Below are 24,861 nucleotides of genomic sequence, written 5' to 3' on the forward strand. Positions count from 1 at the left end.
GTAAGAGTGCTAAGTTACACATAGAGTAAACTCCAGATAAAGTCTGCCAATGCTGCTGTAGTCTGTATGGACGTACATGTCTCTTGGGTGCTATGTTGCTGGTTCATTTCACCAGTGACAGCTGCTTTGTTTCTGCCACAGGTGCCCACTCTCCAGCTTGAGGAGGGAGCGACTCCCCTGGGAGCTGCCATTTGGGACCCTGCTGGCAGCTGGGTGTCCCCGTCACTGATGGGACAGGGCTGGGGAGGGCACCCAGCACACGCAGCTGAACGCGCCCACCTGAGATGCTCCGGTCCTTGTGAGTGATTCAAAACCATTGCAAATGGGCAGGTTAATGGGTGCAAAGGCACTTCAGGTTTGTCACTTGTGCCACAGGAATGGTCGGTAATGTAAGCAGCAGCGTAACATAAGCTGCTGTTTGAATCCTACTGAAGATGTCCTTTGAGGACGTTAAACGGTACAAAGGCATTATGCAAGTCCCTTGCCGCAGGGATAAATTTCAGCCTCACAAAAAATATTCTGGAGATACAAACTCTTTAATACTGTTTGCATGCCTGCTGAACAGCAGAGAACTACAGCTTTCCTATGAGTATTATTAATATGTTTCTTACTCTTGCTCCTTTCATCTCAGCATTTCCAGGAGATGCAGTGAGGTGTATTTTTACTCTTATGACATCAAGCTCATATTTATTCCCTCTACTACGGCAGCCCTTGTAGATTTGACTGGTTCTTAGTGTTTGCCTTGCCACATTCACTTGTTTGCTGGCTGCCTTACACTTCTGAAAAAGACGGTAAAAGAGAGACTAAAGAAAAATAGTTGTCACTGGAGTAAGTTTTTCTTTTCTGAAGAGTGTTTCAGAACAGGAACACTCTAAAGCTTTTTTTCATCAGCTATTCATATCTAGACTGTATAGACTGTTGTGTGACTTCTTCGACTGACTTTTCTTCCTACCTGGGGCTCTAAAAGTCATGTAGGTATAGCAGATGTCAAGAAACAAGCAGAGTAGAAAGGAGTATGCCTAGTTTTGGCCGTCATTTCCACAAAGAGAATTGAAAAATGATAGATGAAGAAGGCTTTTATAGTTATTTATTTATCTATTTATTTATTTTAGAAGAATCTTCTTTTACCAGTGTGTTAAGAGGAAGAGAGGGAAAGGGTGTTTGTGTTTTCTTTAATAGGGATTTTGTGAGATGCTTAAGCTGCCATCTTTACAAAGGACTACCACAGGTTGACCAGAGAGCGTATTCTCGTAGCAAACATTTTGTGTGTCATTCTGTGTCGTTGTGCTTCCCCTTCCCTTGCTGATATATGCAGAACCAGCCTTGTATGTGAATCGCCTGAGACAACATGAGCCCAGTTGATGTGGCAACTGGAGGGCGTGTAATAAACCTTGGCATCCACAGCAGAGCCGCCGAGAGGTTCCCCCCGCACTGCAGTTTCTAATATTGGCCTCCTGACTTTATCATTGTGAACCAGAGCCAAGTTATTCTTCTGCAGTCAACTAAAACAGACTTCACAACCACCGTCTGTATGGGTATTAGCTCCATTTTAGCTGCTCACTGGTAATTTCTTGTATCTAGGGGTGCTCATAGTGCCTGCTGAACGTTTTTCAATTCTTTCTGCATTTTGAAAATCCAAGATGTCATGTCCTGATATTAAAAAAGGAGAGTACACTCTGCATGAGTGTATTTTAGGATAGCTCAGTCCCAAACACTCAATGGGGAAAGGTCAATAGTCATGTTAAAGCAGCATTTTAAAATACTGTTCTGTACGCCTTTTGTCTCTACATAACAACATATGGTGCCAGCTAATCATATTTGTCATTTCACTTGCTTAATTATCTCTGTGAATGCAAGTTAGTGCTACTGCGACATAGCTATTAATTTTCGTGGACTTCTTCAGTCTGAGCTTTTGGCGTAGAGGGGGCAAGGCGAGAGTGAATGGGGCTGGTAACCAAAATCCCTCATAAAAAATTTGCTGTGATTCCAAACCAACATTTATTGTTATCGGAGGCAGCTGCTTGCCCTCTCTCCACACTTCTATTTGTGGATTTTCAACGGCTATAAATGGAAACATGCGCTGACCAGAAATCACCACACTGCTGCCTGATACTTCTCTATCCTGACTCCAAAAGTACAGGAGTATTGAACATGTAGTCAGGTTAAATCACTTCTGCTCAGAATATTAGGGTGTTTTTTTCCCCTGAGAAATGGAGTTAGGAAAACATGAAAGAAAAGTCTCAGGAAGAGAAGCTTTAGAGGAAAAGCAAACGGTAAGATATGTTGAGAAATGTTCATATTCTTTTTTTTTTTTAATTTAATGATAAGAAGAAAAGACAAATAATCTGTTGTACTTTAGAGGAGTGTTTCCTGTCTTCCTTTAAACACTGACCTTGAAGATTAAAACTTCATTCATGTATGTTAAATTAATTATGATGGTACATTTCTGTTGAAATTATGGAAACTTGTGAATGCGTTTTGTGTGCATGTGAAGTGTAAAAACTGAAATCTAGTTCAGCATTGATTTGTTATCATAACCCAGACTGATAGGTATTAGTCTGTGGTTTTCTTGGGTTTTTCCTGAAGCAGTATTTCATGTCTTTGCACATTATTTTCCGTAACTTTAGATCAGTAAATGGCAGAAGAAATTGTTTTCCTGTGTCTAGAGCTTACTGAAAAGAGCTGTGACCAAAACAAATTATTAACAGAAAGTGAAAACAGTCAAAACACAGCTTATTCCTAATTAGCGCGGGCTTGACATGCAGTTAGTAATTTGTCTTGCATTAACAAGGTTATTTTCTTGAAATCACAAAAAGGGAAGTTTATTTTTGGCTTTACAAATCTGTGAAGAAAGGTGGCCATCACTTTTGTTAAACAAACTAGCACTGAATTTTTTATCACTTGTCTTAAATAGTGGTGGTGTTGCATTGGTTTGATTTCATGGTGGGCCAGGACTTACTCTCATTTAATTATGTTTGCCTCTACTAGCCTCAGTGAAGTGAGACTTAACAAGCTTGAATGTTAGTTATCAGTTTTAAATACAACTTCACTGAGGCACGGTGCATTGGCTAGGAAACATGAGAAGTGCTGAAACAAAGTAGTGACCTGGACTTAGAGTACCTTGGTGGTTTTGTTTGGTTGGTTGGTTTGGTTGCTTGCTTGTTTGTTTGTTTCTTAAATGAAAAGGAGTATTTGTCTAAAGAGTAATAGCCAAAAGAGCATTGCTAAACCTTCATCATGAAGTTATAATATGAATATTATCTAATGTTTTACTTGTTTATTTTCTCGTTAGTGAATTAATACTTTAGACAGTGACCTAATTTTGAATTTGTGGTTGAAAAATAAAATATACAGAAAACTCTTCAAAATTAAAAGCAATTATAAATTCAACAAATGCTTCAGGAAAGCTTTCAAAGAAAACCTTTGAAATTTTGTTCTAGCTCATGTGTGGAAAAAATATGTAATCAGACAGTATGATTATCTAATTGTAGACTGCATCTTGATGCACAAAGAATTGAACAGACGTCCTTAAGTGAGCCTTTTCCAAAATGCAGACAGCTTCATGTTGAACCCTAATGATCTTTTGATGTCTTTCTCTGTGTGTGCCATTTACTAATTTTAAGAACAGCAAACTGGTGCAAACAGGGACCCCACGATGGCAGCCACATTAACTCCCACGCCAGGTCACCCGGTGTTCGGTGGATTCAAAACCGAACCGTCTGAACGTGTCGAGCTGCGAGAGCCCCGTCAGCAGCGGCAGGTCACATCCCCGCGGGTGCCCAGCGAGGGGACCGGGGGAGTTTCAGGGGTCTCCGCTGACAGTGGAGGAATGCCCTGACCCGCACCTGGCGCCGGCCCCTCCAGCCGAGCCTGAGCCTCCTCTCCATCCACCGCTCCCTCTCTTCGCCTGTTTAGTCTCAATGCCTTTCTTTCCCATTGCTAGATGGATTTCGCTTTGCCTCCACATTTTTTTCCTGGTTTTGTATCTCCTGGGCTTTTATTGATTCCGCCCTTTTCTCTTTGTTGCATGCAGGTCAGGTCAATATTCAAACACTGCATGGGGGCCGTGTCAATCTGTGGTACAGATATTTTTTGTACATGTTATTGTTGGTGCCTGTTCACATATTTAACTTCAGTATAGCAAATACACAAACTGTTTAATATTATAGCCACCATGAGGCATCCATTTTCAATATTATAGCCTATGAAATGGATGATACTTTATATATGCATAACTGGATGATACTTTATTTTTTTATGTATATTTCATAGGGGCATAGGACAACTCAGGTGCAAAGGCAGCTCAAGAGTTCTCTATGCCAACCTCCTGCTTAAAACAAATATGGAGTCAGACCAGGCTTCTTGGGGCTTTATCCAATTGGGTATTGAAAACCGCCAAGGACAGAAACTGCACAACATCTGGGCAACCTCCGGGCAACCTCCTCCACTGCTGGGCTGTCCTCAAGGGGAAAAACTTTCACTTCTGATTAAGTCAAAATCTCTCATGTTTCAATTTTTGTCCGTTTCTCTTTCCTTCTGCCGTGCATTGCTGTAAAAAGACCTGGCTCCAGCTCCTCAATAACCTCCCACAGGGACAGGGGCTGCTATTCGGTTCCCCAGGAGCCATCTCTTCTCCAGGCTGAACAAGCCCAGCTCCCTCAGTCTCTAGTCATAGAGCAAGTGTTCCAACCCTGACCGTCTTAGTGGTCTCCAATGAACGTGCTTGAATCTTTCGAAGTCTTCTATTGGACGGCCCAAAACTGGATTCCCTATTCTAGATGTAATCTAGTGAGTGCTGAGCAGAGGAGGATAATTCCTTCCCTTACTCTACTGGTTGTGCTCCTGTCAGCACAGCCCGGATGCTGTTGGCCATCCCTGCTGCCAGGGCTCTCTGCTGGCTCAGGCTCACCTCGCTGCACCCCCAGTGTCTCCTCAGCAGAGCTGCCCCCAGGCAGTCAGGCCTGGATCGCTGACAGGAGCCCTCCCTTCCCAGCCCATAGTGCTCCTGTTGGCACATTCCTTCAGCCTGCCATCACCCCCTGAACGGCAGCCCTGCCTTTGGGCAGGACTTTTCCCCCCAGTTCATTATCTGCAAACCTGGTGAGTACCCTGCATGACCTCATATCGGTCACTGATGAAGCTGTTCTACAGGACAGGTCTCAGGACACAGACCTGCAGCTCTCCACTTGTTATTGTCCTCCAAGAAGAGTACAAAGCACTAACCACGAATGTCTGAGTCCAATTGTCCAACCTGCTTTTTAGCCACCTACTTGTCCACCACCCAGGCTGTCACACCCTAGCACGGGTATGAAAATATTGTAGGAGACAATGTTGGAGGCAAGTCAGGGTAAATGATGTCCCCTCGTTCACAAATCCAGTCACTTTATCATAGAAGGCAATCAGGTTGGTCAGGTATGATTTCCCCTTGGTAAATCCAAGTGCTGTTCCCAACCACCTTCTTCTCACAGGCAGGTATGGGTTAACTCTAGCCATCCCTGCCTTGATCCTCATCCACTGCTGGTTGCTTTCCTTCTCCCTAACCCCTACTGCTAAGCACAGAGCTCTGGGAGATTGTGTTGATGAAGGCTGAGGCAAATATACCACTGAGTCACCCCAGTCTTATCCATACCTTCTTCGACCTCCTGTGCTGCCTTTTTGCATCACAGCTCAGTCACAAACTCCCTGCTTGGACACGCTGGTGTCCTCATAAGTCAGCTTGTCCTCCCGAGTATCAGCATGGACAGTCTTGCATGTGTAAGAGATTGTTTTTACAGACACGACGGTTTTCCCACACTCCTCCCGTTTCCAAGCTGCCTTCCTACTTAACAGGTTCTGAATAAGCCAAAGTCAGCTCTCCTAAAGCCCCAGGTCTGTGTTCTGGTACTTACCTTCCTCAGTCCCCAACAAGGTCTTCAGCTTCACTGTTTCACAGTTGCTACAGCCAAGCCTGCCACTGAGTACCACGTCCCCAGCCAACTTCTTCCTCAATTCTGAATAACAGATCCAGCTGTGCATGACACCAGTTGGCCTGTCCTGTGCCTGTATCATGAGGCTAACCTTGACACCCCCTAGAAATCCTCTGAATTGCTTATCCTGCCATTTTATTCTCCAGCAGGTGTCAGGGAAGCTAAAGTTTTCTGTAGAAAACAGGGTTTGTGATCCAGATACTTTGGGTTGTTTAAAGTTGTCGTGAGGGGTGTTTCCCACTTCTTCACCCCAGTTATGCTGTCTGCAGCCCACTCCCACCACGATGTCACCCTCCCTGACCTCTCCTCTCATCCTGACCCACAAGTGTTCATCCAGCCCTGTTGTTCAACTTGTACAAGAGCTCCCCACATCCAAGCTGCCACTTCACACAGAAATCCTCTCCTCATCTTCCCTGTCTTTCTGAAGAGCCTGTGTCCATCCATTGCAGTGCTATAGCCACATGAGCTATCTCATCACATCTCAGTTATTTCTACAATGTCATAGTTCTATGACATATATATATATATGTGTTTAAGACAAATCCTGGGTGTATAATTTGTTACAAATATTTCTACCTATTTTCAAAAGAACAAAGTTTATAGCATCCTGAAAATATTCTGATTGCAGTGTGTCAATGAAATAGAGACCAGTTCATGCTCAAAGTATAACCTCCATAGATGACAACCTCACAGACAGTTTTATTAAGTGGTGTTGTACCTTTAAATTTGCTGCTTACTGTGGATAAGATAAATAACAGAAAATTCTCTACCACTTCAGGCTATTTCACTTAATATTTGTAAAAGTATCCTTGTCCTCGCTTCCTGGAGGAAGACTCCTCGGCAGCCTCATCGTAAAGAGAGTCTTTGTGTGGAGGTGGTTGTGGAAATGGAAGATAATGGAGGGCCCACTTTGTGATGGGAAAATAGAATGACTCACTATAAAATAGATTGGACTAAGCAGATGGACTCTTTTCCTTTTCATAGTTTTGATTTTTGGCATAGCTCAGAATGACAGAGTAATTCTAGAGTTTCCCTTTTGAAATGATGGCTCAGCTCAAAATAGTCTGTTTACATTCTGAAATCCTCCTCCATTAGTGTGGACTGCCTCTGTTATTTGAAATTATTTTAGTTATATTTCATACTTTTGTTTCCTATTTGATTTTTTCTCTCCCCGTGAAAATATAGCATAAGAAGTAGTGCATTTAAAATAATGTTTACGTTGTTACATTTAACAGGGAACATTCAATCTTCATAAAAGGTTTTTTTTTACTTTCTTGTTACATTAAGTAGTGATAAAGAAAAGTACAGTCATACAGAGAAAATAAATTAAACCAAATGAATATATGGATCAGAAAGAATGCCATGCACTGCTTGAAATGGCATTAAGGTTAATTTTCAGATGAGAGGATGTACTCTGTAAGAAATGGCCGCAGGACGTCATTCAGAGAATCAGCATTTGCTTTTCCCAAACAATATCTTGATAGAGCTCATGCAGAGCTCGGCAGTTTGGATCAAGCTCACCCAAGTGAAACAACGATTAATCTTTGCACACTGGTAGCAACAGAAAGAATCCTGTCAAGATCATGTCCTCTCTGCAGGAAGTGTGGGAAGTCTCCTCAGAGAAGACAGCCCATTTCCTGAAGTTTGGCACCTAAAGGAGCCCAAACAAGATGGAAGGTGGTAGCTAATATGGTCATGACAGGCCCTGCTTGCAGGTTTACTTGTTGATTTAGCTGCCTGTTAAACTAGGCAAGAACCGAGTATGGGACAGGAAGGGTTGTCTGAAGAGCAGAAGGGGAGGAGAGATGGGTGGAGGCTGGTGGGAATGGGCATGGCAGGATGCAATCACCCACAGACGGGGACCTCTTCCACCAGGTCATCTTCACTCTCGTGCTGGTAAGAGCTGGCGTCAGGGGCAGAGACAGCAGGACAGCCCCCGGGGTCAGGCTCTCCCCTCTTTGCTGGGAGCAGAACCCCATCCATGGCCAGTGCTCTCTCGTTCTACCTCCAGGTATGTGCTAGGCTCTCAGAGCAGGTGCCGCCAGCTGCCCAACATGGCTGCAGTGTTCGGAGCGGCCAGATGAGCAAGTAGGGGTGGCTGCAGTACCGGCCGGAGAAGCACGGTAAAAGCTCTTAGTGCCAAGCAGCAGGGAAAGAAGAGGAGCTGAGGGAAGAGCAAGTGTTTCTTTGTGCAGATGCAGGGAGTCAAATGCCTGGACAGCAGGATCATCTTTGGCAACAGCAGAAATCTCTACAGTTGACTAACTTCAGGATAGCTGCTCCTGCCTACAGCATCAGAGAGGAGTAACTTCAGGATAGCTGCTCCTGCCTACAGCATCAGAGAGGAGCTGTGCTTACGCCTGTGTGACCCACCAGCCTGTGAGCCTCTTCTCCTGGGGTCCACAAGCAAAGGCCCCTCCCGATTCAGTGGGGTGGGTGAGGGAAGTGAGCCTGGAAAGGTTGAGATGGGAAGGACGTGCTTGCTGCTCAAGGGAGGCAACTTGCTTTGGTGTCTGTGAGAGGAGCAGATCTGTAGATTCCCTGTGCATCTGGTATCTCACGTCCATGTACGATTCAGGGTTTGCCTGTATGCATCTAGCCAGGACAGCAGTGTAAGATCACAGAACTGCACCGCTGAGGTCAGCCAAGCATCTTCTCTTTCTTTGGAGAGAGAAAGTGATAATCGCTGTGGGTGAGGATGGCAGAGATTCAGACATGAAATACAGCAATACAGCCCGGGGCACAGAACGTACAGGTGCTTCAGCAGGTTACGCCCTGTGAGGAAGCCAGTGGCAAGTATAGAGAGGACTGCCAGATACAAAACCCTCCCCCTCTTTTGTCTGTTCTCTCCCTTAACAGAGGACAGGCTGGTGGCTGTTGATTTATGTGGTTTAGACAAGAGGGTAAAGGTGAGAGGAAAAATGAGAAATTTTGTTTAAATCCTCTTTCTCAGACAGTTTACTTCACAGTGACTTTTTTACTTCTGTCTCCTTTAAAAACACACGTACCCAGAAAAGAAACTCCTAAAAATACATTGCTTGCCTGAGTCCGTTCCTCACTTTGATAATTCAGTACTGAAGTATGAGCATCATACTCATCTCCAGCATAACATATGAAACGAAATAAACACACATAACTATATAGTCAGAGAAGGTTTTATGTATATATGCATTTAAATGATTCCTGTTTATCTAAGAAGAGTGCTTTATTTCTTGCTTTAGATGTTGTTTGTGACCTCTGAGAGCTTCTGTCTCTCAGCTGAACTCAGCTGGGTGAGTCGTCACACTTAAGGTATTTTGTGCTACCCTGTCCCAAATTACAGCAACCTCAACTAAAAGGGTTGGTCATGGGACAAACTTTCAAATATCCCTGAGCTTTGAAGACCAGGACTGAGGCTCCACAGTGGCTCCAGGAAGAGGCTGATAAGACCCTAGTGTGGAGGCAATCGCGTCTCACCATGCAGGTGTCAGATGGCCAAGACAGCACCCCAGCTAGAGGATCAGTATTTCCTCTTGCATACCAAGAGATGAGGTATTCCTGCCGAGCTTTGTGGAGGCATGGATTACTCCAGCAGGTGATCACAGAGGAGGAAGGAGTAAACTTGGAGGCTGCAAGTACCAGCATATATTTACCACTGTTGATGTGACATTCAAGAGGACCAAAGCAAGTGGGAAGCACTGGATCTTGGTCTGCCCTACTTTCTAATTCTGTCACTTAGCCCTGGCCTTACTTGAGTTTCTGCTACCTTTTCTTTAACCTAATGCCAGTCCCACAGAGGCACTGCTGGAACGCTTGAGGTAGGCTTTGTTTGCATCAGTGGAAAAAGAGTTATCTTGGAGAGACGTCATCAGCACGTTTTTGGCTGGGGGTTATATGAGACATTACCATGCAATTTCATGCATGGATTCAGAAGAGGAGGGCAGCAGATTCCTGCAGGGACTTTAATGTGTTGATAAAACAGGCTTTTTAGGAACAAGTAAGAATTGCATATTTTAACTTTCTGGGGTGAGGAAAGATAAGAGTCTCTGTAACAGCTGGATCAACTGCTGCAATGCAGTCATGCAGGGCAATTCAAATTATTGCATTCTGGGGGAGGCAGCAAAACTAGGAGAATTAGCATGGAGAGACACCCCTTGCTGATGAATTAAAACAGTTTTGGGGAATGTTTCTAGGCACTGGAACTCTCTTGAATTCAGTCAAATCAAAAGATTTTTCTGTGGTACGGTATCAGTTTAGTATTTGCCTGAATGGTATCCACGTATAGCTTGAGAGTTAGGACGGGCCAGAGATCATTTCCACAAATAAGTCTGGATATAGAGACCATTATTGAGAAAAATCATGATTTTTTTTAAAAGATATCCATCAGGAATGTGGGAGTGAGTTATGGACGATACTTGGGCAGATGTTCACTCTCCGTTGCTTCTGCTAACACTGAAATTCAGGACGCACATGAGGAAAAGTTCCTTCATTAGAAGTGCAGGGGGCACTGGCACAACCAGGCTATTTCTGGAGTATCTACCTTGGAAAATTTTCAGGACTCAACTGTGCAAAGCCATAGCTGACTTGACCTCACTTTGGCAATAGTCTTTATTTGAGCTGGATGCTGGAGTGGTTGACCTCTGGGGGTCTCTTCCAAACAAAATTTCTTTCATTCTTTGATTTTGAAGCTGCATGACTGCATTTGTCAGGAAACATGCCAACAGATTCTTCCATCTGCAAGAGACCTTTAATACATTTAATGTGGATATACAATGAGACTGTGTTCATTGTTAAAACCTCCTCATTCTTACATTTTAAACCTACTGCTTTCAATTCACTGTCCTTTGAATTCTGAAAGCACTCAATAATACAGCAGTGACATTAAATCTGTTACTTTGATACGAATTCTTGGAAACAGAGCTACTTGACAATGAACAGAATAAAAGGAAATGAGTGGTTAATGAAATGCAGAAAGAAGGTGGACCTTAACTGAGCCAGACTTTCAGGGCAACAGGTAGACAAGTAATTACATGCTTCCATGTTTGCTTTGTATCAACTATGAAATGCATAACGTTTCAGTGTGTTTTGCCCATATTGCCCTCCATTGGATACACCATTATAATCTCTTTAAAGGCTGATAATCAGTGATTGCTTCTGAAAATAACTTTCCTAAATGTGTTTTAGACACTGAGTCTAAACACTTTAAACACTAACCCAGAAAGAGCAAAGTCTTCCAAAGTAAAATGATTGAAATATAAGGGCATCTGGTTCTCTGCTTCTTTGAAATAATACTGGTTTTCAGATGAACATTATTTTCTTTGTGCATATTTGGAAGACACCCATTTTTCAGCTTGGTTTACATTGGCATAAAGGCCTTTGAGCATGATAGCTGGCCAGAAGACTGTCTATGGCAGGCAGACAGAAGCGTGCTAGCTTATCAACCTGCTGCATTGCATACTAAATGCTCTAGTAACCACTCTGCAGCCTTCCCTGCCTTTCTAAGGGTCACATGCCATGCCAGTCCAAGTGGAGAGAGACCAGGGAGCATATTCTGGTGTGCCAAGGCAGGGGAGTTACCGAAGTGCAGCCCTGCAAATGCCATCACAGCATATGCAACACTGCACAAGCAAATCTGCAGGCCACTTTCTGTTCAGAGGAAGGCGGCTTTCCACAATGGCTCTGCATTTTCACAATACATTTTTGTTCCCATCTGATTTTTTTAAATGTCTATCATGAAACAGAAAGCTGAACTATCACGTCTTGTCCAGCAGCAAAAAACGCATCTTACGTTTTGGCAGCGGTCATCCTGTCATCAGCTCTATTTGATGATGTTGTTTTAAGACAAGATTGATCTTGATTGAATGTGATGGTCATACAGAAAACCTTTCTGCATTAAATACTTCATTGTTGAGAGTTAACTGGTGGCTTTTTCCAAAGGACTTGATGGTGACATGTAGTACCTACTGCAAAATACTTTCTGATGGCATTTTTACTATATTCATCCATACCTGGTCAGCTTAAAAGGATTAATTAAATATAGATTGAACTAATGAAGATCCGTTCTTCAGGAAAACGGACAAAAGCAGATTTGCTGAATTTAGGTGAAAAATTAATTTTGCTCAACAGGTTTTAGTTTGTTCAGGGTTCTGAAAAGTGGAAAGCAGCAGGCTGAAGATTTGCATCTCCTGAATTGTACACAAATGAATGTATTCATACTCCCGAGCTGACGTATTTACAGAAACAAATAAACAAACCCCACAATTTCACATTTGTCTCTATGAGACAGAATCCTTACCATTCTGTCTTTGCTCTTTCATTATTCTTATCTTGATCATGAAGAAAGTTTAGAAATCAAACATGGAAAAAATATAGGGATTTTTAACTGCTGTGTTTTAAATTATGTGAAATAAATCAGTTGGATTCACCTGAACTACTTACAATTGAAGAATGTGGAAACAGCCATCAAAAATGTTTTCCCTGTTGAATAGATTAAAAATTGTTTTCACAGTGGTTCCATACATCTCGTAAAAAGTTTTTGACAGCACATTTATCACCATTTTACTATTTCTTACAAATATAGCTATTGGTGATTATTTTATATAACAAACATGCTAGAAAAATCATTAGGTTTTCAGCCTCAAGCAAGAACTGTCTCAATATCCTTCTTCAGTAAATGCACCTTGAAATACATCCAGATCAAAAGCCAGACATCAGCTGAACTAAGTGATAATCAACCAAAGAGATGGTAATTCTCAGCAAAGCTCCTGAGCCAAAACTGTGCTCTTTTTTGGTCTGAGACAACTATAGAAAAATGCAAAGTATTTGTATTTTAAATCCCAGCAGAGAAAAGGACATGATTTGTCTCTCTCTCTGTTTTTCTTTAGCAGATAATGTTTTCGCTCGTGTCATGAAACTGATCTCAGTTGAAAATACAGCAGCTTTAATTATGTTATTTACAATCTGTTAGTGAACTGATACTGATATTTGTACATATAAAAAAAGAAATCCCAATAAACTGTCAGTGGTTTATTTGTCAGGAGAGGAGTAGCTAAATCTAACAAGAGAGTTGTGTGTGGTTGTTGTTGTTGTCGTCGTTGTTTTAATAGGAAGGTATCCTATTAAATATAGGCTGAGGGGTTTCAAGGTTGCCGACCTTGTCAATGACTTGTGGTGACACAAGGTTGCATCATGTGATGGATTATCTGGGGTTTTCAGGAGCTCCAGTACTTATGGCTTCTAAGAATCTACATCTGAAGAAATGCACTTTAAATTTCACAAATTAGGATTATCTGAGCAAATTTAATTTTCCCTCTGTTTTATTTGAGTTATGACATAAATGCCAATAACAGGCTTATGGGCTACTTCTTCCTTCTCAAATGGTGATTGTGTTTAGGAATCACCACCACCAGCTATGTTGGGATATGATGTGATCAGAACAAAAGAGCAGCTGCCCTCAGTGATCTTATAAGTAAAACACAGTAAAATAAAACCTAATATTTTATCCTTATGTTTCCAATTGAGTATTTTTGCATTTTTCAGAATGTGCTTCCTGACAGATGCAGAAAATGTAAGTCAAATGGTTGAGATGTCCAAAGAAAAGGAAACTTGGCATTTTCACCCTCCCATACAATGGCAGTTGAAGGGATGAGTTCAGAAAACGGTTCTTCACACTGCAAAGTGCTCTCAGAAATTACCCACTGGCAGGAAGGGGCGTGGGCAGCACTCTCAAAACTACTAGGGACAAGTAAAAGCTGTTTCTTAAAACCAGAAAATTCAAAATTTGTGGATATTGGTGGTTTTTTAGAAGTAGAAATGATGAGACCACTTGACTTGCTGGGAACACTCTGTAACCATGAAGCGCTTGGGCAGTGCAGGCGTGAGGGTCATGGAAAAGTCTGGAAATAAATTTCATTACGCTTTCTGCACTGTAAGGTTTGTGAGGAGCAGGAGGCCAGGCATTAGAATATCAGGATGTGCTTTGACACATGCTGATGTTGATTTTCAGAATACACCATGCTGTAACGATTAATATTATATACTTCTCAAAATTCAGAACTTAATCTCATTTGAAATTTTGACCTTAGTGTTCTGAAAACATATATTTTCTGATTTTGTGCATAACTTTCTTGATAGGAAATGCTTTTAAGGACAGTATTCCTTATATAGTCTTATTTTTGTTGTATATAGTAGATAACTTGTAAAACATTATTTATCTAGGAAATGAGATATTATAATGTTACAATTAATGTTCCTGAATTATGTTTTTATTACTGTTTCTCATACAAAATCTTTAAAATTTAGATGATCCCTCATTAGTGATACAGGAGAAGGTTTAAATATTTTAGTTGTCTTCTTTCAGACTTAAACTATAACAACTTGTTCCAATAGTGGAAACTATTGAATGATGAGTCAGATACTACTTAGGATTCAAAATGGTTGTTTTGGAAACCAATGAAGACTCTAAATTTTAGTATAAATATTAATAATCTTTGTGTCATCATTAGCATTACTAATATTGTAATTTTATATGATTTATGTTGCATTTTTATGCACGCATATTCTTGTCTCCAGAACACTCTGCACATGCTTATTGTACACTAAATTATTTATGTGAATTCTTTGTAAATGTCTTTCAAGTCAAGTTCAGATATTTATTTTAAGCTGCTATTGAGTACATGGAAAAGCCCTATTTCATGTGATCTTGAAACAATCTTCAAAAGACTGTAAACAGTTCGTTTTTTTCCCCTCTAATTCATGACCAAACTTCCCAACATTTGTTATATTCTTGAATTCAATAAATAGTTCTGTAATTAAATGTGTGTAATTTTAGATGTGTAGATTTTATAAACAGAAAGTTATTGCCATAAATTACAACTTATGTATGTTTTTGTGCTGGAAAATCAGGTACATTTTAGAGTAATTTTGATTAAGTTTTAAGGGTGCAATTATGTCATAAGTTAAAGATTGTTTTTATTTGCTTTTATTTCAAAGGAGTGAATATATTTGACTTAGAGAAAAATAATCAGAAAGTACATTTACGTCTGTTAGCTGTGTGTTGAGATCAGTTATTTAGAAAATGACTAGCTAGGTATTACATGGCACGGCGAGTACTCAGAGTGTTTGAAACTATTCACCCAGGAAGAAATTGAAAGCTATTTTTTAACGTTTAAAAACAGACACAGAACAACCATTTATTTCTCAGTGAACGTTATTCGCGACAGCCTGTTACTTTTCAAATTTGTTTCATTATATTCTCACCCATTTAGTTTGTGTCTTTGTCCATTAACCTGATGTCTCATCCCGCTCCGCCCTCCTCCAGCTGAGCAGCGATGCTGCGCCACCCGAAACGCCTCCCGCGCCTGGGTGTGCTCCGCGGGGCCGGGTTTCATAACGAGGTGTCCCTGCTTCTCCTGGGAGTTTCATGCTGCCTGGCGGGAGATGTGGGTCTGTGATACCCGAAGAATAAATCACGGGCTGGCTGCGGGCATGAGACGAGCACCTCAATGTGGAACTGAGCCAAGGCAGTAGCACCTTCGGACAAGCAGCAGTGGTTGCATAGGTACCTAAGGGCATTTTAGTCCCCAAATTTAGGCACACACAGGTTTGCTGGTGCTGGACAGGGCTGGACAATGAAAGGAGGAGGAATAGGAGTTGAAAAGTTGAACCTAGGAGCACTTTTGAGGCATAAGTGCTGTTTTGAATTGCTAAATTGGTTTCGGTGAGAGCTTCAGAACTTAGTTGTTTCCTGAAGTAATGGGACTTAGCTAAATCATTTTATTCCTTCCCCGTGTGGGCCAGTGAAATCAGTGTTGCAAGGAAAAGTACTGGTGAAGTAAAAAGTGGGGTGAGTCTGGGGCGGGGGGCGGTGTTTGCACTCAGCAGTGCTGCGCAAAATGTGAAAATCACAGTGTTAGTGGCTGAATTAGTCTGGTTGAAGTTCCACACTGTGGGGTGTATACACCACAAACATTTTAGTGCTGCACTGCAGGTTACAGACAGAGCTGTAATGCACACATTAGACAAGGCTTCACAAGAAAGCTGGTGGTTACAAAGGAAAGGCAGGGAGTCCTAACGATCATTGTGAGAAGGTGGAGAAAAAAAGTGATGGGAGACAGAAATGAAAGAAAATAAAAAAGAGAATTAATACTGGAAAATGAAGTAAAAGCACTAAAAGAGAACAAAGATGGTAGGAGTGAGAAACAGATAACTGTGAAGAAAAAAGTTCAAGAAACACAGGAATAGAGGAAGAGAAAAAATAGGAGATGTGATAGGCTAAATATTCTGCAGGCTTATTCTTTGTAGTAATTGGCATGTGTGAAGTAATAGCTGCATTTTATTGATCAATCAAATATTTCATCATTTGCACCTAATATTAAGTTTCCTCACACTTTTGGTGAATAATTTCATATAATTCACAGATTAATTGCCAGAACACCTGTAAGTAGTTTGTAAGTGTGACTTAAAAGGAGAAACTCCTTCTGTCAATGTGATTATAACAACCTTTCGCACTGATGAAGTGATTCTCCCAACACCTGTTAATTCCCCATTAGGCACTTACAAGCCTCTTCCAGTAAAAAGTTTAATTGTGCTTTATCACATACTGCAGGATAAGGAATTTCAATGAAGAGACTAAACTTTCCTGCTGTTGGATTTGTTTGCTGGCTTCATGAGCACGGCTTTCCACGTGGGCTGATACTGATACTAGGGACAACTTTTTCTATCTGTGCAAACAAGTTTTGCCGTTGACTCCCATACCTGAGCCTAGCTGAACTGTAAACAAGATTTTCCCTCCCTTTCCCTCTGGCATTTTTACATAAAGCACTTGACTGCACTTGTAACTCAGCCTTAAATGATTTTATGTTGATCTATATGAATAGATGTAGGTAGGTATAAAGAAGACTTTTATATCCCAGGATGGCTGTATAACTAGAAGATACATTGCTACTCAGGAAACCAGGAGTGATACTTTCCATCATACCTTCGAGTGAGAATGCTTCAGCTCTTTGCTTGATTTATTTTGCTATTATTATTTCCATGGTTAAGATCTCTGCAGCATCCACAGACAATCCTCCTTTGCTGCTGTTCTTTCAGTGCTGAGGCTGGCCTCTCACTCATCAGCACTACACAATATGTCTTGTTTTTCTGTGACCTCTTGTTCTCCTGTGTCTTCTGAAGTGTCTACAGGATTTGTGTCACTCTGGCTCGCTGCACGCCAGGCGTGAGGAGCCGCTGTGCCCCAGCCTGACGGGAGCGTTGGGCATAATAACAACAATTGTCCTTTCCCAGCTTTGCAGTGCTTTTCAGTCCCATGGTTGGGTCTTTGTTGAGTCTAGAGATAACCTCACTTTTTTTCAGCATTGAGAAGCCTGGAGTACTATCAGATAACATAAATGAGATTGTGCGGTTGTCCTGGTTGTTTCTGGGGTTATGCTTTGGTTCCTTTATTTTCCTTTTGGTTGTCTTCTGTCACTCACAGCAACAACAAACTGACTGGTATTAGTCTTTCATTTCTGACATATTATTTATTTTTTTGGCATCTGGTCACCAGCCCCGATTCCTGTCTGATAAATACTCGGGGCTAAGACTTTGTGCAGATCTACGCACACACTTCATTAGAAGCACTCCGCTGATTTTGTTTGGATTGCTTCTGTGATTTAAGCTCCACAGGGATCAGAATTTGCGGTTGAAAAATTTAATAACTCCATGGCAATGACTGTTGTAAGCACTGATACAGAGATGAATGTAAGCCCTGACTGTATTTGCCATTAGAAAAAGCACTCACACTGTTGTTTGCTAGTGCTCAGCTTCATGTGCCTCCTTTTCTACACGTGCGGCCAGTTTTGGTTATATACCATCCTGTTTTGATTAAAAAAAAACAACAACAAAACACAAGACGCTGAAACTTCAGATATTTTTCTAAGGGTTACCAGCAGTGCACACAGGTTTACCCTAGCTATCTGGCTTGTGTGCTGAAAGGCTCTGCCCCTTGTGCTGTCTGTTCTTCTGGGTTTGTTACACAGGCTTGCCTGCAGTGAACACAGGCAAAATTTGGGGGGAAAAAAAAAAGAAAAAGGAAACTTTTATTATTATTATTTTTTTAATGGATTTTCTTCTAAATTGCTGTAACTATTTCCTGGTTTTAGCAGCATTTGAACATTCCTGTTTGGGGGAGTACCTGGTTTTGAAATAATTCATTTACGATGATTGTACTGGAAGATAAGAACAATTAATTTCTCTCTGGATTTGTATGGGTTGACTGGAATGGTAGTTACTTAGTGCAAAATAAGATTCCTGTGCTTATTTGGATTTTTTTTTTCCTGTAGAGTTTATTTAAAAGGGCTCAAAAGAGATTGTCTTAGCTTAATATGGCAATTTATCTTCCCTAACATACTTTTCTCAGTCATCTAGAGGAATATTTTTTGTGGACAATATGTGTCCATTTCAGTTTCAGAGTTCCGATTTGGTTAGGCATAGCAACAGTCATTGCTGAAATACAGTAGTTAATCTGATGGCTAATTTAAAAGAAAAGGAGATTGGGGGGGTGGGACGTGGAGAAAAAAAAAGCAAAAAAGAATATGCCATACATGAGATATTTTAAATCACAAATAGGTCAGAGCTTATGTGTTGTTTTGTGTTGCAATGACAGCTCACCACTGAGCTCCAGATTATTATTGGGAAATCCCCATGTGTCTGATTCTTCAGAAAAATAATCGCAGGGGTTTTAGGAGAAGGTTTTATGTAATGATTTGGTATTTCATGGCCTTGAAATGGAAAGACAGGGACAATGCTGTAGAAAGAAGCATTATAAAAAGCAGCCTTATCTCTTACCGTTTGTGTTCTCCCCTAACAAGATGGAGGTAAAAATTCAATTAACAGCCTTAGAGTCTAAGATTTGAGTTCCCCAGAAAAACTCTCCGCAGTCAAGGTCTGCTGCTATTCTTAGCAGTTTTTCAACCTTGCCCAAAAGGATGGAAGATGAGACTACTGCTGCTGAGTCATACTGATGAAAAACAGAATGGATAATGTCAAGTAGGTGTTTGGCTCCTACACTGACTGTCCTCATCAGTAAATATCTGTACCGAAATAATGTATCAGGAATAGAGAATTGGACCAAGCACAAATGTTTCAAAGTAGGCTCGTAGAAACAGGTGGGATGAGGGTTTGTATTTTGTGTTTGTGCTTTGAGTGTGTTTCTGGGTGTAAAACTGAGGCTTTAGCTGCATTCGGTAATCCTATGAAAAATGATATGTGTGAGGCGGGACTGTAATATTCTTTGCTTGGCTCACTGCCATAAGAGAAGTGTTGGCAATATTAGGTCAGAAAATAAGAATGGACATACTAACTTAATTGGACACCCACCTGGGCCAGTATCCTGTCCATGACTGTTGTTTATACTTAAGGAAAAAAAGCATGGGGAAAAGGATAGATATTCCTATGCCTTCATATTCCTTCTGGCCTTAGTTTAAATGGATGGATCTGTTCACCATGGATGTATTTTTTTTGTTTTTCAACTGTTTTTCTTTTTGGCATCTGGAATTTCCTGAGGCAGGGAGTTTAATAGTGTAAATATGTTATATGAAACCCTCCCAGTTTTGACTGCACGATAAATTCATGTGGCGTACCATGGCAATTTCTGTCTTATACCAAGAATCCAAGGCATTGTAGTGAAAACTGACCTTCATATATATTTGCTTTTCTACACAGTATTGCAGTAGGCATAGCCTCACTCTTGGTACCACTGGCTCATTTTTACAGGGAATCTTGTGCATGAATGGTTCAATGAAAATTGCTTAGACAGGATTCATATCCCCTCTTTTAGGTATTTATATTATACATCTGAGTGAGAAACTCATCTGAGTTTCTTTTACAGTCAATTTAAAAAACCCAAACAAACACAGGACTTGTAGAACATGATTAATCTTATCCGTATTAGACATTTTACTTGCTGTTCTCCCTCAGACACCCTTTGGGCAGGCGGTAACTAGACCCCTTGCATACTAGCTAAAATGCTTCTGCAGCAGCGAAAGAAATGGCAAGGAAATTTCATCCAATTAAATACTCCTAAAACTAGATTTTTTTTTTCTTAATACCTGACATCATGGTCTTTGTTTTTTTCCCCGGGATGATGTGTTTCATTTCGACTGCAAAGAGGGTTCCCAGCACAGTGTCTCTTAGAAGGTCACCCAGAACTTTTTGATTAATGCTATCTTCTTTATGTCTGGCAACTAGCAAAAGGGAGGAAAATCAAGCAAGAAAAAAAGCAAGGCAAGGTGAAAGAAACCACTTTTCTCCTCTAACTAAAGCAAGATGTCAGGTAAATGTTATCTTCACACGCACATGATGTGCAATGCGTTGGAGAATAAGGGATGATCCCAGCAGGATGAGAGGGAGAGGAGTGCTGGTCTCTGCACGTGGGAGATAGTGAGACTCAGCTTGCAAACACCGTGATGTCGTGCCTTTAGCTGAGAGCTTGCCATCCCAAATCCATTCCAAAAATCTGATCTCCCTGATGGCTGCGGAATCTGTCGCTGCCATACCGCACGTTGGCACAAACATACTGCCTTGCTATTGATGTTGCCCTTTTGATGTCAGATCTTTCCTGATCCTGATGCCAAATCCATAGTGTTTGATTCCGCTAGGTAATTGGAAATGATATTTTGATTTTAATTATTTTCCAGTGAACAGATAGGAGAGGGAAATTGATCCAAGGACATAAACCATCCTAGATTGAGCCAATAAGTAAGCATTAAAGAACCTCTGGCATTTGACTTACCCTGGTTTTGCAGTTTGTGTAGCTAACAGAAAATGACATTTAGTTTCTAGTAGTGCTTTCTGGCATTCCTGTGCTATGCTTTCTTCAAAACAAACAAAAAAGACATTCATGCTCATTTCTTAGTTGTTCTGCCATTTAAGCATTCCTTCCCACAGAAATTTCAGGTTGCCAACATGAGATTTCAATGCAGAAATTGTGAAGAAACTATCAGAGTACCATTTTAAGTTTATTTAAGACCTGCTCTATGAACTTGGGATGCGGAAAACAAGCTCTAGGTGTTTGAGACCCACAGGAGATTTCGATATTCTACTTGCTAGCCTTCAGGAATAATCAAAGAGATGAGAGTGGGTAGGCCCTGAGTTACAATCCTTTTTCTCCTACTGATTTAGAGTCTGATCTTACTTTAATTACCCAATCTTCATTCCCTAAAATCAGAAATTTAGAAATTCTTATTTTAGTTAACATGGCCAGTCGATAGGTCGTGATTCATCTCTCCTGGGTTTAGACAGCTGCATTTACATCTGAACAGGTTGTCTAGACTCCTGTCGTGGTCAGTGGATGAAAATAAGGACTTCTCGGGCATCATTCTCTGATGTAGTTCAGAAATTAATTGTTTACTAGGAAGTGCCTGTTCTCTCTTCTTTTACCATAATGGGACCTTGAACAAGCTCAAATGTAGATGTGGTAAGTACTTACATTTCCTTAACTATCTGTACAGGAAACTGCAATTTAAGTCTGGAGAAATGTTGGCTTTTCAGATTATAGCAATGCTATTTTATTGCCTTTCAAATTATTTCATGCGTCACTCAGTTATCTTTGGTGTAGAATAAAGGTATCAGCTGACACACCCTAATTTTAGATGGGAAGTTCAAGATATAAACAAGTGAAAATGCAGAGAAAATGTAGACTGAAATCTGGGCAAAGTCCCAAGAAATAGCTGGTGACATTCCTACTCCTGCGAAAAGTGTTAGACTATTTTAAGAGCCACCCTTTTTGATTGATAGCACAGGGAAGTTCAGTCTGAAAGAGGACTTTCAGCATGTTAAGTATGTCAGTGACATATATTTTCTTAACACTTTTGTCTTTTTTGTTTTCCAAAGTCATTCTTTCACACAACCTGGTTGAATATTCGACTACATTCTGAATATTCTTTCTGGTACATTTGTCAAGCTAACAAGGCTCTGCTCATGTTTCTCACTTGCACAATAAAGGATAAAATGGTTAGGAAAGCATTCAATTTGTACTATTAATTATGTGATTTTAAGTACTGCAGTTTCCAGGCTGTAATAACCATAACCCCTTCCTGGTAAGGAACATCACCATCTGTATAACACTACTGCAGTGGGATTGACCCACACAGTTTGTATTATATATTCCTTTATTTTCTTATTAAAGAGAACAGTCCTGGAAGGTTACTCTCTTTGCTGCATTTGTGAATTCAGGCAGGTCTCTATGACTTAGTAAGTAAAAGTCAGGAAAGAAAAAGGGACATGACATGTTCTGAGAGAGGGCAATCACACATTCAGAACAGAAAATGGATGTGTGATAAAAGGAACTATCTGTTTTTTCCTTGGAAACTCTATTCTGTTTTGGGAAAATAGAACTTAGAAATATGGAGAAAAGGTCTTTGTACAAATGGGGTGAATTAACTATACTTAATAAATGGTAGTAATATTTCTCCTGGTAGTAATATTTTAGAAGGAGATTCAAAGTATGTACTCACAGATCAGACCAGTCAGTCCATCTTCTCTCAAAGAATCGATGAAAGCTTCACTTGGGCTGCAGAGAAGTTTTCTACTTCTTTTTCATGAAAGTGGGGGACAGAAATATTTGGAAATGTCCCACCTTCATTGCTTGAATTTTGCTTAACTCTATAGTGTATATACTCCAATGATTATGAATTGAAGCAGTAAGATTATGCAGGACCTCCGTATAATTTACTGCAAGAATTTACTGGAATTACAGCAACAGAATAGCCAGTTGATTGTTCTAATTTAGTTTTCCATTTCTGTTAGAAAATCAAAATGCAGAAAAAATCAGTTATAGAAAAAAGTGCCTTGCAACATAGAATCTTTACAGAAAGAGTAGCTTTTCTCCTTTAAACAAGAATAACTTCACAAAGGACACTTTGTCTATAAATGAAGAAGGGCATTCCTTTGTAGGAACAGAGAGGGACTGGGTTACATTTCACCTGATAGACCTTATTAATGCACACAGCCACGCTGTGCTGCATCACCGCGTGATGTCCTCTACAAACCTGAAGCCTCCCCAGCAAGAAAAAGTCAAATATGTTACATGCAAGGATAAGCTGAAATGTGACTTGCCTAAGGCCACATAGTGACAGAGACAGGAATGAAATCCGTGAGATTTGTCAAAGATATCAACCATGGTACCTCTAGCAGGGGAATGCATTTAGTAGCCACATAACAAGACTCTCTGCCTCAGTGCACCTGGCCTAGGATTAATCTGATTTCATTCATGATTTACACTTATTGGGGTCATTGACAATACTTCTTTTTTTGGTAGACTGTTTCGCACAGAGGGAACTTGATTCTTCAGGGAAAAAAAAGTCTATATTACTTGAGGAAAGGCAAAAAGCTGGACAGTTGCACTAAGGAGAAAAGCATGTCACCTGCATCTGAGGAACTGGGTTGGGGGGAGCTGTGTCTGCAGGCATCAGGGGGTTGGGAGGGGATCTGCTGCTTTTCCCAGCCACTTTGCTCATTGGGTTGCAGACTCTGCAAGTCAAGCTCTCTCAACTGAGTGATTGCCTGAAATTAAGTAGTATGAAGTGGAAATATATAGAGATATATAAAACTATTAACCTTGGTTTGCTTTAGTCAGAACTTATTAAAAAAAAAATCTGTCAGTTTTACTGAAAGCTGATGGGGAGATTGCCAGGCTCTCTAGAAAAATTCTGTGCCTCCACTTGACCCTAAATGTGCATGAGATGACAAATCTGTCTGCCTTCTCCTCCCCACGCACCCCCCACCCTGCCTTTGTAAAAACAAATTCACATTCATTTAATTCACAGACCCAAAGGGAAGTCTTGGAAAGACATCTTCATTTTTGACTGCCTTCCCAATGTGATCCTTCTGAACACAATGGCTTAGCATGATGCATGTTACTGGCAAACAGTACGGACAGATGGGAAAAAAGATCCAAAGCTTTCCTAGCGTCAGTGGAAAGCAGCCATGTGCCCCGCAGGGCTGGTGGAGGTGTTGATGGGATACGGGACTTCCCAGAGTGCTGAAGGGCTTCCCAGCATGGTCTTTCCCAAGCAGAGCCTGCGCAATCAAATCCTTGTCTTTGGTGATTAAATTCGATTTAACATTACAAGAGTGGAGACAATAACCATGTAAGAAGGAAAAAAAAAAAAAAAAGAAAGGAGAGGGCACAAAGCACAGCAGTGAGTCCACAGCTATATCAGTTTTGACATTAAAGCCAAGCTGCAAGTGAATAACATTCCCATGGCAGCTGCCCATGCAGTCCTTGATGGCTGTGTTTGAGAATTACTTCTTCAGACAGGCACATAGACTAACGAACGTGGCCATTGTCTTTTGACAGGAGATTCATAGGCATGCAAAATTTCCTGGCAGTGCTTTCAGAGACAGATAAGCTAAAAATGACACCGAGTGCTGTTGAGCAGCCTGTGCTGGCTGAGCAGCCTTTCTGCTCCTTGCTATGACAGCTCTGTCCACAGCACAGTTCACAGCAAATAGCTGGCTTCGGGTAGGCACATACAGGCACTTATCTCAAGTTTTCTACCTGACGAGAGGTACCGAGCATCTCCAGGACCCATTGTATACCAGTGAACAGGAGTGCTCGGTACTGTCATATCAGAGCATCCAATGTTCATTGGCTGCCTTGCTGTCAGGGTTGGGTTGCTCTTCTCCCCAACCCTGAAATCCTGTTCTGAAGTTCCCAAAAACCTTATGATAATGTATCAGCAATGTATCAAAGCAGTCCTGGTAATATTATGGCATGTAGATTGATTTTAGTTTGTTTAGTCTAAACCAAATGTGGTCTCTTCCTATTCATTTTCCAGATTTATACCATAATTCTTTCTTTAGAGATGGCAAAAGACAAAAAAATAAATGGCTTTTACCAACCATACGTGCAAGCTGGCTTACTGCAGTGCAG

At 41.0% G+C, this 24,861-nt stretch overlaps 1 protein-coding gene across 1 annotated transcript in view; it reads left to right on the forward strand.

Moving 5' to 3' along the window:
• The first annotated feature begins 2,067 nt into the window (after positions 1-2,067).
• Positions 2,068-24,861, forward strand: part of MLIP (muscular LMNA interacting protein) — a 108,726-nt gene continuing 85,932 nt past the window's right edge. The window contains exon 1 of the mRNA XM_065632160.1: positions 2,068-2,273. Coding sequence (XP_065488232.1) covers positions 2,211-2,273 — 63 coding nt within the window. The 5' untranslated portion in view covers positions 2,068-2,210. The remainder of the gene's footprint in view (positions 2,274-24,861) is intronic.

Source organism: Caloenas nicobarica, chromosome 3 (assembly GCF_036013445.1).
Source record: "Caloenas nicobarica isolate bCalNic1 chromosome 3, bCalNic1.hap1, whole genome shotgun sequence".
Lineage (NCBI taxonomy): Eukaryota > Metazoa > Chordata > Aves > Columbiformes > Columbidae > Caloenas > Caloenas nicobarica.